The sequence below is a fragment of the Helianthus annuus genome, chromosome 3, assembly GCF_002127325.2.
Source record: "Helianthus annuus cultivar XRQ/B chromosome 3, HanXRQr2.0-SUNRISE, whole genome shotgun sequence".
In the NCBI taxonomy this organism is placed as follows: Eukaryota; Viridiplantae; Streptophyta; class Magnoliopsida; order Asterales; family Asteraceae; genus Helianthus; species Helianthus annuus.
In genome coordinates, this window is record NC_035435.2 from 172,883,586 (window position 1) to 172,899,175 (window position 15,590).

Here is a 15,590-nt window from a genome sequence, read left to right on the forward strand (position 1 = left end):
TATGAATATATTGCGAACTAAAGAGTTTGAAAAAAATTAGTTAAATTGTAATCAATGACATTTATAGTCATTCGTATGTTGAATACATAATTTATTTACAATTTAAACTCATTAAATACACATATATGTGCATGTATACGTTCATATGTATTTGTATGGATGCAAACATGTGTAGGTAGATAATTAACCCAAGATATTCTATTCACACCTACACCCTATATGTTCCTACTTTCTCTAAAAACTTGGTCAAAGATCATATCACCATGATCACTATCCCCATTCCTCATTTGATGGCATACATGCATCACATGTACTGCAAAAATCTTTTTTTTCCTTTTTGCAAACATATACACACAGACAACATATGTAACTTTGAAAACCCTCCCTTCACAAAACAAATACACGCACAACAACAGACACCCTTTGATTTTCCCTTCTCTCTCTTCACACATGTCACCGGAGATCATGATTCCGGCTCTGGCGGCACCTGTTGCCGACGCCCCTCCACCGACGCGACACACCCACACAACCCCCTTCGTTCCTCGTTCTGACGGGACACCCACAGAACCCCCACCCCGTTTCATTTTATATCCACCATACACCCCCTCCTATTGCAGACGATTAAACGGCCACCACCGGTTGGTGGTGGCGTACGGTGGTGCCAGATGACGGTTCAAGTAGAGTGATCAGACTAAGAAAGCTGATTTGAGGGGAGAGAGACCCGCGACACCGGAATGTCGGTGGTTGGAGAACGGCTGATGGCGATGGCGGTGCCTCAGAACTCCGGCAGCCGTGGCTTCATCGGTAAGAGCAACTGTTTTAGTTTTATTTTTCTTTTCGATTGCTGAACGGTAATCAAGTGCACTCATAATTCTCCTTATTTTCCGATGGGTTTTTGGGGATTCTGGCGAGCTCTTGGTACGTTGATGGATCTGGAGTTAAAGATGTTAATGGGAGCCATGTGGAATTTGATTTGGATTCAATGGTGTCTAAATCAAGCCACTGATTTGGATTTTGTTATGTGAAATCGAAAAGTGGTAATCGGGACAACTTGTGGGTCAAGTACTCTGGGTCAACACAGTCAACACCCGGTCCACATGGTCAAAACCCGAGTCAACTCGGGTCAACAGCGGTCAAACAGGTCAAACGCGGTCGACTTAGGACCCGGTAAAGTTTAGGCGTTACAAGTCGTTATTACGTTATTCTTAGATTTATTTAGTTACGCGAACCGAGCTTGAACCGTCGTATCATATTTTATTTATTTTAGTGCTCAACAAACTTTGCGGAAAATCATATATGTTGATTGAATTTTGAAAAATATATCGACTCTCGATTGTCGGGATTGTCCAAAAACAGAGGAAACTCTGCCCGATTTTCGTAAAAACCCGAAACACAGCTCGTATTTATGATCTAAAAATGACATTTATCGAATTTCGAGTTCTTCTTTTAAAATAAATATAAATATATATTTAATTTGATGACGTTCTACGATTTACAAAACGAGTTATAAATTAGCGAAACCCGATAAGTTATATAAAATAAATTCTATTGTTCATATTTATTAGTTATTATATTTATTCTGATCGGCGAAAACTCAAAAACTTTTATATAATAAATATAATTATCTATATTTATTTCAAATGCCCAAAACTCGGAAATATTTTTTTAAAATAAATATAATCGTTTATATTTATTTCAAACGTCGATAACTGGTGTAAGTTTATAAAATAAATATAACGTTTTTTTATTCTCATCTTACAAGCGTCAACGATAGATTGTCGCACCATTAATATATTTATTTATTCTCATCTTACGAAGACCACAACGAGACATACCGCTATCCCTCTACGCTTTCTATCACAACGACTAACACAACTTAGTATGTATATATATTTGATTATATACATAAAAATATATATTTGAAATCACACGGAAAACTAAGTCGTTTCCGAGACTTAGTTCTACCCTGACTATAAACGTAATCAAATAACCATAGATTGGTTATTTTAAGTAAAGATAACATTACCTTAGGGTCGTTTAGTTAACGACTCGGTAGAGCTCGGACACGTAGTTTAACTACGTTTAAATAAGAAACTTATAATTATTCCTTGATTAGGAATGCTTTAGTTGCACGCTAGCGAGTCACGTCTTGGAAACGACATCACAGAATCACGATAACTAGCTTTGCACAAGAATGTCAAGGTGAGTTCATAACCCCCACTTTTTACTGTTTTACATTTCTTATAAATGTTTTCGGGGGTGGAAAGACATGCAAGTTTTGCAAAAATAAACAACTTTTCGATGAACGAAAACTCATATTTATAAACCGTGTTGCGAATGAATTTCAAGGAACTTAAATGGTTTACGAATGAGTTCGATCAAACATACCGGTTTTACAAATTTGATTTGCATATTACGAAACGTGCATGATTTTCTAATGGGTACGGGCGACACAGTCGAGGTGATTCGACACAATCGAGGTGATTCGACACAGTCGAGGGGATTCGACACAGTCGAGGTTATTCGACACAGTCGAGGTGATTCGACACAGTCGAGGTTATTCGACACAGTCGAGGTGATTCACACAGTCGAGGTGATTTGACACAGTCGAGGTTATTCGACACAGTGGAAGTGATTCACACAGTCGAGGTGATTCGACACAGTCGAGGTGATTCGACACTAAAAACCGTCTACACAGGTTGAGTACTTCCTATGTCGCCGCATACGTTAATGTCCTCGCGAAACATTAACGATCAACCTGTTCATAGACGCTTTACATACCCATTTACAACACTAAAACTTTCATATATTCATAAGAATCATTGGATGGAAACTCACAAATACATGGATTTACAAACTTTGGTAACGTTTTTCAAATTATACCTAAGTAAGAGGACGCGCTGATCCTGCTTACAAAGGTTCGTTTGGGCTCGACTCGTTCTCTCTCGTGCAAGGCACAAAGACTCTCGTGGGCTAGACTCACAGTTTTCATATATCATGCCAAGAAAATGATTTTACTATATTTTCTCAGCAACTTTAAAACCGGTTATCAAAAAGATTTATTTTAAATCTTTTCAAAACAAACTATGAACTCGCTCAACTTTATGTTGACTTTTTCGCATGTTCTTTCTCAGGTTGCATTTTCAAAACTATGGAACGGTTGGAATAGGAGAACCCATGGGAAGTCGAGTACTTAGCGGCGTTCATTTTCTAGAAGTCTTAGCTAATTGCTTCCGCTGTGCAATGAAGATACCGGTCCAGTCACGCCATGCTCTGATAATTTCGGGGTGTGACACACGTACTCAACCCCGTTTACAAAGAAAGTTCCTTTGGGTCCTATACCATTTACCCGATCATTGAAAAGAGGCGAGTGGTTTATGATGGTAATATCATTATGTGAACCTGGCATACCGAAGAACGCATGCCATATCCAAAGATCTTGGGACGCAACTGCTTCAAGCATGATGGCTGGCACCCCGTGAAATCCACTAGTGTGAGCGCCTTACCATTGGGTAGGACAAAGTTCACAAGGCCATTTCATACAATCTAACTACCTAGCATCCGGGTAGCCCATGATAATCTGCGTGATGTTCCAATATTTGTTGCATGTCACTAAACGAGGGCTTTCTCAAATATCTTTTCCTATAAAGTTCTAGAATACACGAACAAAAGTTGTGAAGACTTTCACTAGCTACACGTGCAGACATTTTTAAATAGTCATCCATAATGTCCGAACTATTGTCGTACGCTAACTGCCTAAGTGCGGCCATGACCTTTTGCCACGTACTAAATCCTAATTGCCTGGTTACATCGGGTTTTTGTTGGAAATAAACATACTTCTCCTCAAGATCTCTAGATATCCTTAAAAATAAGTTTCTACTCATACGAAAACGACGCCTAAACATTTTTTCATCATACTTAGGTTCCGCTGAGAAGTAATCGCTTACCAACAAATCGTTAGCGGTGTGCCGTTCACGAGCGATGTACTTTTTTTTTTTTTTCTTTTAATGTCTTTTTTTTTTTTTTTACAAAGCAATGGCAGGTAGTCGGGCAACAAGTTGCGCCGCCACCCCCTTTTGAATAGAAAAACCAATTCTACTAAATACAAAGTTTGAAACCTTTAGCGACGAAGAATTACTATTAACGACTTTTTGAACCCGGTTCAAAAGTCGCACAGCGTCAGGAGCGAGACCACCAAAGGTATCAAACGCAAACGGGACAAACACATGTTGATTCTCCAGGCAGGCTTTCTCATGTTTTGCCACTTTGCTCGCCTCTGCCTTGAGCACCGCTTGCCCTACGACAAAGCCCTTGTCCTTGAGCCCGACAAGGGGGGAGACTCCAGTTAAATCTACACAAGCGTGTTTCCCCCTTCCCATCCAAACACAAGGATGTCCGCCGGGCGTAAAGTGGACCTCCCCTCTAAGGGGTCAGTCAGGAAATTTACTGGAGCCTCCTTTTTGGCGATGTACCTTCTCCTCCGTTTAGGTTGTTGAGTCTCTTCCTCATCGTCTTCGTCTTCCACGATAGCTTTCACCACCGCCGCGATCTTTGTAAAAATATTTCCGCACCATCGTCAGATGATGATGACGATTCACTATAACTTGAAGAACTCATGGCAAGATTGTGTTTTATGTGTTTGATATTGTGTGAGAAAAATGTTAAATATGCTAAGGTATATATAGGAATTTTTTTTAGATTAGCCCCCAACGGCTAGTTTGAATGGGCCATTCACAGCCCGCTATTTCAGTTTGCACCCCGCTCCACGCCCGGCTTGAAAACCAAGCCCCAAGGGCCACGCCTCAACCCAGCCCACCCGAGATGATGGCTTGGGCGTTTTCCCCCAACCCACGCCCCAACCCAAGCCCCATACCCCATGTTCTAATACTTTTTAGTTGTGATATTTTAACCGTTAAATTTAGTGCTTTTTTTCAGAAGTCCAATAAATATTCTGATAAACAAGTTATTCACATGAAATGCAAATGAGACTATACTTTAAAAAGGGTTTATTAACTATGAGGATCGACAAAAAGAAAACTATCAAACTTACTTTTTAGTGTAGTAGAATTAAAGAGACAAAACTTAAGAGATGTTTGTTATCAAATCTTGAATAAGAGAACCAAAATACGCATACGATGAACCACCCTCCAGCACCGTTGATCTGCTCTTCTCACTCATCTTTTTCACTTTCGCCCTCACCAAATCATCCTCCATCAGCCGTCCTATCCCAGTTTCTATCTCCTCCGCCGGTACCACAACTGATTCTGCCATAGGGATAAACGAATCCCTTTTATAATCCAATTTGATTTCCACCGACAATCCTAGCTCCACTACCATTTCAAACGCATTGATCTGCTGCTCAGCATACATAGGCCATGTTGCCACTGGCACACTGAACCACAAACTCTCCAACAACGAGTTCCACCCACAGTGGGACACGAACCCTCCAACTGCACGGTGACCCAGTACCGCCACCTGTGGGGCCCAACCAATGACTTTCCCTATTCCAACCGTTCGCTCTAAAAACCCTTCCGGCAAAACCACTCTAAAATCCTCGTACTCTATCGTGACATGAGATGTTTTATCTGGCGGAGGCTTGCGTAACGACCACACGAAACGCACACCACTCTGCTCTAAAGCACGTGCTATCTCCTTCACTTGAACCTCATCAAAATTACCCATACTCCCAAAACACAAGAATATAACCGACGAAGGCGGTTGGTTATCCAACCACTTGATGACGTCATCATCCAATGGTTTTCCACCACCACCCGTACCACCTTCTAGGTTGAGTATGGGTCCCACCGGATACACCGGTGGGATGGTGTTGTCAGCAGACAACGACTCAATTGCGTGTGTTTCCACTTCCAAAAACGAATTAACAATTATTGCTTTGACATCTCTCATTCTCCGCACGGCTGACAAAACAATGTCTACAGTCTCTCTGGTCTGGAACACGGTCGGAAAGACCTTCGTGGGCATCGGTTTGACAAACGTTGGAACGGTTATCTCGGTGTCCGAGTGGCCCAACTCAACAACGTCTTGGTTTTGCTCATCGTTGAATGTCTGGATAAAGAATTTAAATCCAAGAAAAGAAGCATTAGAAGTGAAGAACACATAGGTTGCAACATCAAACTCATTAGCCACATCTATCATGCAAGTACAAAACATGTCTATCACAAACCCTGCAACCTGACCCGAACCCGTTTGGCTTATCATGTCAGCCACAATGTTTTTCACATATTTGCAATGACTTTTGATGAACTCATTGTAAGAAGCCAAGGGACCTTTTGAGTCACTCGGTGGCGCAATTTCCTGTTGAGGGAGTTCAACGAAGGATATGCGATCCGTGTTGTTTTTAGCTAACGATTCAATGTAAGTGGTGATAGTCGAGCCAGAACCGGAGCTAGGAGGCTTGATGACTAGGACCGTTATGGAAAAACGTTGATCTCGATTCACAAATAACTTTGCGATCTCGATGGTTGACATGATATGACCAAGGCCAGGGGCTGGGATGAACACGAGCTTTGCAACCATATTTGCCATTTTTGTTTTGGTTAATGAGTTTGGTTTGTTTGAAGATATTAGATATCTAGCATTGGTTATAAAGTTGAGACAAGTTTTGGTGATGTTATGCATGATGTCATTGCAACTAGTGGATCATGTTGATTGTTGTAGAATCTTATCGTCTAGAGGTGTAAAACAAAGACAAAAACTTAGCCACATGACAACTGTTGGACTCATAAACAACTAAATTGTGGGTGGTTAAAGGGGCTTGTACGGCAAAATGGGTGAACACACAAAGCAGGATTTTGTCAAGGGTTTGAGCCCCGTAAAAAATGGATTTGATGTTATTTACGTTGTTAAAGAAAGTAAATATACTTATTAAAGATCTTTTTTTTACAAAGTTGGTTGTGTTCAGCATGTAGTGTAAATGTGTAACTATTTGTGGCTCCTACGTGCTCACTAAATGAAGTAATGAACCCATTGGCATAAACCCATTGATAAAGGCAAAACGTTTAGGAACAATTAGGTTTGAAAGTCTTGAGTTTAAGTCTAACCGATGATAGGATTAAAGAAATTCAACGTTCCAAAAAATTGAAATAAATAAATATAAAAACTTAATGAAAAGTAGAACCACAAAAAGCTATGCCCAAAAATATCTTATTTTTGGGCACAAGTTTTCTGGTCCAAGTGTATCTTGTCTTTACCACGAACAAATTTTCATTGGTTAACAATAATTGTAGTTTTACCAATACTTGCAGGGTCCTTAATTTTCTTTCTTCCCCATAAAGGAAATAGGGTAATTCGGTGGTATACAATATGTATATGCATGATCATCTAGAAAGCATGTCGTTTTTAATTGAATGTTTTCAAACAAAAAGCTGACATAGATGTTATGGGTATACTTTTTTTTGATGGGTATCATTTTTTTATAAGTGGGCTCACATCTTAAATCTAGCGGTTAGCTACATTAATTATTTGACACGTGGCGTACGCATAAGCATGTGATAAAAACGAGGTAAATGGTGTAATGGGGAGATATGTGAAATTAGTGGATTTGGAATTGAAAAAAAAGTTTGGTGGAGAATTACCCCAAACAATCAAATTCTTCCTATCTCTTAAACCAACCTTGTGGTTTTAAACCACATGTGGAATCAAGTTTTGGCACCCACATCTCATGGTTTAAATCACATGTGGAATCAAATTTTGGCGTGGGAGAAGGGTGATGTTCATCATGTGGTTTGCTTTGTGCTTTGTCATTCCACGAGACCACTAGAAGATTGCACTTTTGTTTTCACATAGAAGTATAGGGCGATCAGGAGGGAGGGCATGATGTTCGTGAAGGTGTGTAAGCCAAATGATCTCAGCTGTTCTATTTCTCATAGCCATATATTTCTGATTCACAGCTCGATCTGGATATCATGGGTTGTTACTTGGCACTCCAAGGTACAAGGTTTCCTCCGAGGTGTAAATGGAATACCCATATGTAGAACGACGTGTTCTATGCACCGAGTCCAATCCGCATCAGAGTAGCCAATGAGATTAGTTGTAGTGGGTCTATCGGGTGTTAAGCCAAATGAAATTGTTCCTATAACATATCGCAAATGCGTTTGACAGACTGAAAATGAGACGTAGTGGGTGACTGAAGATATTGACTAGCTTGATTGACGGCTTAAGAGAGATCCGATTGGGTGATGATAAGATATTGAAGGGTACCAACCAAGGATCTGTAAAGGGTGGGGTCGTTAAATGGAACGCCTTTATCCAACAGACCAGCCCGAGATAAGATATCAAAAGCATACTTTGCTTGACTTAAAAATAGCCCGGAGTCCGTATACCGGCTTAAGCATAAGCCAAGTAAAGCTAGGGCTTTAGGCCCCATAATTTCAAGGGCCTCCAGTTTTACGCATCGACTATTATCTGTTTGTATAAGTAAATACGGGTGACGCCGGTTCGACTTTGATGGGACGCGATGTTTTTCTGATTATTCCATTGTTGTGTCTTCGGCCGGTGGAGGTCGGGTTTCCGCGCATCTGGGGAGAGTTAAGGGGCTGGCAGTGGTCGAGTAGTCGACCTTGGCCACAATGCCCGGTGTCACGGTGGTTGGCATGTTGTTCTTTGCCGTTAAAAAAACTTCTTTTGTGTTTTATATATATATTTTATTGTTTCATATATATTATAAACTTTACTACTTCGTTGTGGTTTATACTTTATAGTTATATTATGCGTTAAAATAACTCAATTATATTTAAGTTATATTTGATGAAATATATATTTTGGTGTTGAGATACATGCTTATTTCAATTAGATTATTTTACATATATTTTTATTCTTGTATATAAATAAATTTAAATGCTTATAGATAAAAAAAAAAGTATACCAAAATAGCATATTTAATTCAAAGTTCTGATGTGTGCTAAACATATTATAAAAATTAACTAAATTATACTCTCTAAGCTAGACACTAAAAAGCTTTAATTCTAGACTCGACCTAAAACCACACAATCGACAAGTGTACCGATCAATGTAGTATAATCCTAGGAAGTCCGGATATCGAAGCACGAGACTCTATCTATCACGTAAACTAAACTCTAATAGACGCTGACAGACGCGACTTAAAATGTTTAATTGTATTTTTTTTTGCGGGGGGGGGGGGGGGTTACGGAAAATCTAAGGAAATCTATTTAAACTAATTAATTAACTAAAAACTAGACTAACACTAAAGAAGACAAAGACGATTCTTATATGACGAACGAGACCACCTAGACTAGAATCCTGTATTGATTTTAAAGAATTACCAATTTATGGAACCGGGATCTTAAAGTACTAAACCTATTAAGACACCAACTAAGCCCCTCAACCCTTCTCGAGGTGAAACTTATGGCGCTACCTAGGCCGTTAATCCTACCGGTTATTAGAAGTCTTTCCAGTTGTCTAATTATTATGTAAGTACCCTAATGTTGACCTACTCTTTTCCCATCATAGATCTAGGGTAGTTTGGATTATTTAACTTGACTTGATTGACTAATAAATCGACGGGGCAACTAAGGCACGACCTTTTCCAAGGACTGTCTAAAGCAATTCGACGGGTAAGACCTATCAATAGCCCCGCACCTTCCAGCTATAAGGACTAGCAGAACACTAAAACCTAGCAAATTACTAACAATTACTTCTAGGGTTTATTGGCCAATTCCACCCTAAAGAGTTAAGATTTCTTACGTAATATAGACACTCACCAAAATCTAAAACCCTAGCTTGACTCTATGTTGTGATAAAGACCGTCACTAAGAATCATACGAAGCAAATGACAATAATAAATCAAATTAAAGTACGCATGTGCATCAAATCAATAAAACAAACTCTTTACTAAACACAATCAATCCATAACATTCATGCGATTGACGAAAAAGGTAAAAACTTCATATCAATCCATTCATTAAGTCTAGTGTGACATTTGTGCCTCCACGGCCATCAAACCAATACCAAATCAATGTAATATTGTATTTCATACTTGGGATTTGTATAAATATGTGTATCATTTGCACATATCAATTCTTGTTCGATTTCAAGCTCTAAATCGCTTTCTGGATAGTTATACGTGAACTGATGCGTAAACATAATAAGTTTAACGCGACAAACACTCCGGAATAGTGACATAGGCTTAACATACCTTAAACAACCTTTACATAACTTAGAAATAAGTTTTGGAAGGTTTGGTGTGTCGAAATTAAGTTTATTCGCTTACAGGGACTAATTTCGACAAACTGCGAAGGTATGCCGATTCGTACTGTAACGAACATTCTGGAACTTTATCATAAGTTAAACATACCCTAAATATCCTTTACATAGCTTAGAAATAGGCTTTGAGGAGTTCGGTATGCTAAAATAAACTTATTTGATCAATAGGGACTAAAAGAGTCAAAAAGTGCATAAGTTTGCATTTTCACAAATATCTTACGTTCTGAATATATCCGGACATCCAAAAATTTATGTAGTCATTAAAATATTTTATTTTAATGATTGGCATGATAAAATTCCATTTGTCGCTTAATTTGGATCGTTTTTGTGTTCGTTACGACTTTCGTCGTAATTAACCGAATAACGCAACCGTACGACCAAACGAACCGACATCCGAGATGTTTTTGAGCATATTTTAAGTTCTCTATACTTTAACTTCATTTTAGAGCATTGAAATGAGGTTAACGGGGCTTAAACGTGTCAAATATGCATCAAAATACAAGTTTTGGACTTGTAGGGGCTAGTTTTGACAATCTGCCAAAGATCTTATGCGGGCGGTGATATGGGTAAAATACACATATTTATCCCGTGTAAATTGTATAATTTTTGTATAGTTTTTATTTGTTCTTTTTAGCTTTTAGCATTATATTATATTATTTTGTGTTTTGCAGGTGCTGGTGCAAATGGAGCGAAAAAGAGGAACATTTAAATGACCAGCCAGTTGGGCAGAGTGGTGACGCCAGTGAGTGAATAAAAATTGCAGCCATTTTTTCGTGATTGGATCGAGGCCACTTATCTCTATCTTATAAACTAAAAGGGCTATAAGTGCACAAGAGATGAAAGTGGAAATTAAATCCATGACATGAAATAAAAACAAGCCATCAGTTGACCGAGCTTAAAGGATTTTGACCATTGTATATCATATTAACTAGTGTTTTTCAATGACGCGCGTTGTGCGAAAGGCATTGGTGTTTTCGACTGACATCATTCCTCAAACGATTCGAGATAAACGATGCGTAACCAGCCATATCCGGCATCGTGGAGTGTATTAAAAAGGGAGCAATTGGACGATTGGATGCTGAGCTAGGTGTTTCTTGGAATGCCCACGGATTGTTCGGGTCAAAACCACGATTATGAGGATTCATTTTTCGTATTGTGGTTGGATGAGAATTTTTTTTAAAATAAGATAGAGATGATTATAGAAGAGGTGGAGTAGTTGTGGTAAAAAATGAATAGAAATGTGAGTATTTATAGTGAATATTTTTTTAAACACATAGCCGTTGGCCAACGGCTAGCCCAAAAGGCTACTTGTCTTGGCCAATGAGATCACGCCATATCATCTTGATAGCCTCGTCCAACGCCCGGGTTGAAACCCCCGCCCAAGGGGCCACACCGAAATGCAAGCCCTCCTGGGATGGTGACTTGGGCGTTTGTACCCAACCCACGCCACAACCCCCGCCCCTGGGCTGAAACCCCCGCCCAAGGGGCCACTCCGAAACCCAAGCCCACCCGGGGTGGTGACTTGGGCGTTTGTACCCAACCCACGCCACAACCCCCGCCCCATACCCCGCCCCCATACCCCATATTGTAAAAAAATAATAGAAGTGTGAGTATTTATAGTGAATAATTTTTTTTAAACACATAGCCGTTGGCCAACGGCTAGCCCAAACGGCTACTTGTCTTGGCCAATGAGATCCCGACATGTCATCTTGATAGCCCCGTCCAACGCCTGGGTTGAAACCCCCGCCCAAGGAGCCATGCCGAAACCCAAGCCCACCCGGAGTGGTGACTTGGGCGTTTGTACCCAACTCACGCCACAACCTCGCCCCACACCCCATATTCTAATATACCATAAATTCACTGTTCATTTAGTTTGATTTTTATCAGATATGAATATGAATGAATTGTTTTGGGCTGAATTGGAGCCTCACATGACAACAGACCCAATGGATCGTGATACACTAATTCTTGATGAAGGCCACTTGCTTGTTGGATCTTGTAGCCATTTAGAGAGCACATCATGTGATCGATGAAAAGGAATTTGGGGGATCCCTATTAGGAAAAAAAGACATCAGATGATCGGAGACATCAGGAGAGACGCACGAAGATACAGAGGGAGACGTACGAAGTCAGCCCCGGACGTATTTTTAGAGAATATTGACAAGGGTTGAAGCTAGAGAATCACGGGGATCGGGCGGGAGGCTTGGAGAACAAGGAATTACCGGGTTTAGTTATCCGATTCTTCTAGTTTTCTTATTTTCTTTGTTTTATCCAATGAATTCTATAATTTAAACCTTGTTTGATTGTTTTTAAGACTATGTTTTCTGGCTAAACATTTTGATACTACCTAGCTTAAGATTAATATTTAATAAAGTTTGGATTTCTATTCATTTATTGTCATGTGTATGGATTTTTCTTAAAAACTAAAGAACTTTGGAATCTTTAACTTAGTGCATATGCGTATCTAGTTTTGATTATTGATTGTTTATTCGTTTCACATGAACCTTGGTGAATGTCTTTCATAGGATAGGTTTGTGTTGATTGTTCGAGTCTTTGCGGGTTCGGGTAGTCTTTGGGTGAATTGGCCAATAACCTTAGAAACGGTAAATAAAATATTTTTAGAACTTGATATTCTGCTAATCTTGTCGCTGAGAGGCTCGAGTTTATTAATAGGTCTCAGTTTGATATATATAGCTAGGATTAGGTTTTGAGAGAAATCGGTCTTAGTTCCCTAATCTTATTCGTGTCTATTAAACTAAATTAAAATCCATAGTTGCCTTAGACTTTCGCGCTGAGAGGTAGATTGTCGGATTAAGGCACAGGGCAGTCTCCGAAAATCACAAAAGAAATTTTGGCCCTGTGCAAGAAAAAAATTGGGCCCTATTCGCAATTTTTTTTTTTTTTTTTTTTTTGCCAAGCAACACCCCTCAATTCATTAATTGGATTTTAAATTAGTTTTGTTTATTCAATTTGGCCCGAGTTACTTTCATTACAGATGAAGGTGTTCGTATCTTTGTCTCTCAAGTGTATAAATTCAATAATAACAGAATATAGATAAATATAGAATGTAAATATGTTAATATTCTGTTAAGTAAGCTACTCTTTTGGTTGTCAAAACCCAATGTAAAACATATTACATACATTCACTTGCAATTTGCACACTGCTACTTATTTATATAAATGTGCCAAAACTATGAGTTTTACTATTCTCTTTCAGCTTATTTTTGGCTCACGAGAGATTTGATTCAGTAAGCTAAGTGGGTTAGTTGTTTGAAAATCTAACTATTTCATTTTTTGGCTGTTGTTACTGAGATTATATTCCAAGTGGGCTTCAATCATTTTTTCTTAAAAAGTGCCAATTTAGTAAATGTTAGGCCCAAGAGTAATTACATCTGCTGAACAAAAATAATTTAATGTTAGGCCCTAAAATAAGCACTGTTACAACTTGCAGCTGCTGAACAAAAAGAATTGGCAAACTTTTAATGTCCAGACTCGAACCTGGATTTCTTGCAAAGATATGGAAGCGCCGAACCAAATGAGCTGTTACAAAATTCTTGTTTTTATTGGATGTATATATTATATATGCATATATTAACGAGAATATTTTTTATTTGGGCCCTGCGCGGGTGAACACCCTGCACACCCTATGGGCCGGGCCTGTTAAGGCACTTTTAAAGAAGTTAGAGGACTGAGAGAAAGTCTAACCAACCGGTAGTCATAACAGCCCTGTAGAGTCTCACAGGTTTCTTCCTGAGAAGGGTCGGGAGGTCTTAGTAGGGATTTCTTAGGGTTTAGCACATGAAGATCCCGGATCCATACCACTCTAGTTTCGAACAGAAATCCATTCCTAGTTAAATAGGATTCCAACCTAGGTAGTTCTTCATCACTGCTGAGCAAAACCTTCGTTCCAAAGTCACGTCTAGTTAGTCTAATTAATTAGTTTAAATTTAATTGCATTTTTTAGGATTGTTAGAAAACCCCCCAAAACAATAAAAAACAAGTAATTCAGTTAGGTCAATTAAGTTAGTCGAGTCTAGTCAACGTAATTAGAGAGTCTCGTGGGTTCGATACTCGGACTTACTTAGGCTATACTGCATTGATCGGTACACTTGCCGGTTGTGTGGTCTAGGTTTTAGAGAGTCTTAGTTTATAAATTTAAAACTTAGAGTGTCTAGTTTAGGGTAAAAATTAGTTAGTTTAATTAGACCACTTTTAGCACATCAGGCCGCGTAAGCAGAGGAGTAAAGCTACGCGGGGCGCGACAGACTTACAGATCAGAAACATTGAATCTGGCCTTCCAGCTTGTTTTTGATGGTTTTGTTCATGGTTTTTGGATACCATCTGCTCGATTTTGATAGTTTTACATGTCCCCTTGTATTTGAATACCATGTGCCCACATGGATGGCCAAGATTAATGCCCCTTTAGGAAGAAACGATCCTAACGGTTTACCGAAAACTATAAATACCCAAGCCCCCTTTCATTTCTGCTCACCCTTGATCTGATTAATGCTATAAGTTGAAGCCTTTGCTTCATACCTGAGTGTTATAGATCAAGTTCTCCCTAGCTTGGACCCTTTGTAAGCTTCTTTCGTTCTTTTATCGCTTTTCAAGCATGAAGGTCAAACAGTGTTTGACTTTCTGCTTTGACCAGTCTTTGGTTCGAACCCGGAATTAAAGCCCCGGTTTGTCGCCTCACCCAGATGTCCCTCGAAAATGGTCTAAGCGAGAATCGAATCTATATCTCCACTAAAGAGGACAGACCTCTTGACTATTTGACCAACATCTTAGGACTTAAAATAAGTTGATAATATGAAACTAGATAATTTATAATGGATCCAAAGAGGCCTCCATCACCAACATTTGTTGTTATAAATAGTCGCCTTTGCACTTGCACACCACCGTAATCATTAACACCCACTGCGACCACCAATGTGTTAGTCGTTTGTCTATCGTAACGCCTACCACCGCAACACCACCTTCGACGGCACTACCTCCTCACCCCAACACCTCTCACACCTTTCTCAATTTGATAGTTAAATACCTTTCCAATAGCATGAAAAATCAAACTCACAATTGGACATTTAGACTTTTGTGACATGTACATGTTTTTAACTTTACGTTGTCATTCATCTCTTACAAAACTTGGAGAAGTTTGTGTCATTTGCTAACGTGTCAAAACTTTATTGTTTCATGTACATTAACGCACGTCGTCATCTATTAACGTGTCAACTTTTCATTAAACATGTGTAACGTGTTACTAACCTATTGGATGCAAAGTTGCTATTGGCACAAAACATCAAACGTTTAATACTTTTTAGTTGCAATATTTTAACCGTTAAATTTAGTGC

The 15,590-nt window shown here is 39.1% G+C and overlaps 1 protein-coding gene and 1 long non-coding RNA gene across 3 annotated transcripts; one reads left to right on the forward strand and one right to left on the reverse strand.

The window, feature by feature from the left end:
* Positions 1–220: 220 nt before the first annotated feature.
* LOC110930925 lies at positions 221–11,500 on the forward strand. 2 transcript variants are annotated; one of them, XR_004888965.1, is made up of 3 exons: positions 221–1,167; positions 2,117–2,202; positions 10,914–11,500. It is a non-coding gene; the product is annotated as an uncharacterized LOC110930925 (long non-coding RNA). The 2 variants fall into 2 exon arrangements; XR_002588123.2 differs by lacking the exon at positions 10,914–11,500 and adding an exon at positions 3,135–3,846 and having other exon boundaries at positions 222–1,167.
* On the reverse strand, positions 4,975–6,711 carry LOC110930924 (anthocyanidin 3-O-glucosyltransferase 2-like). The gene has a single exon (XM_022174313.2). It carries the CDS (start codon positions 6,637–6,639, stop codon positions 5,083–5,085), a length of 1,557 nt encoding a protein of 518 aa, XP_022030005.2. The 5' UTR covers positions 6,640–6,711; the 3' UTR covers positions 4,975–5,082.
* Positions 11,501–15,590: the final 4,090 nt, after the last annotated feature.

What these genes read in the sequence shown, in the direction of transcription:
- LOC110930924 (XM_022174313.2), bottom strand. Translation starts at nt 6,639, where the DNA reads ATGCATAACATCACCAAAACTTGTCTCAACTTTATAACCAATGCTAGA.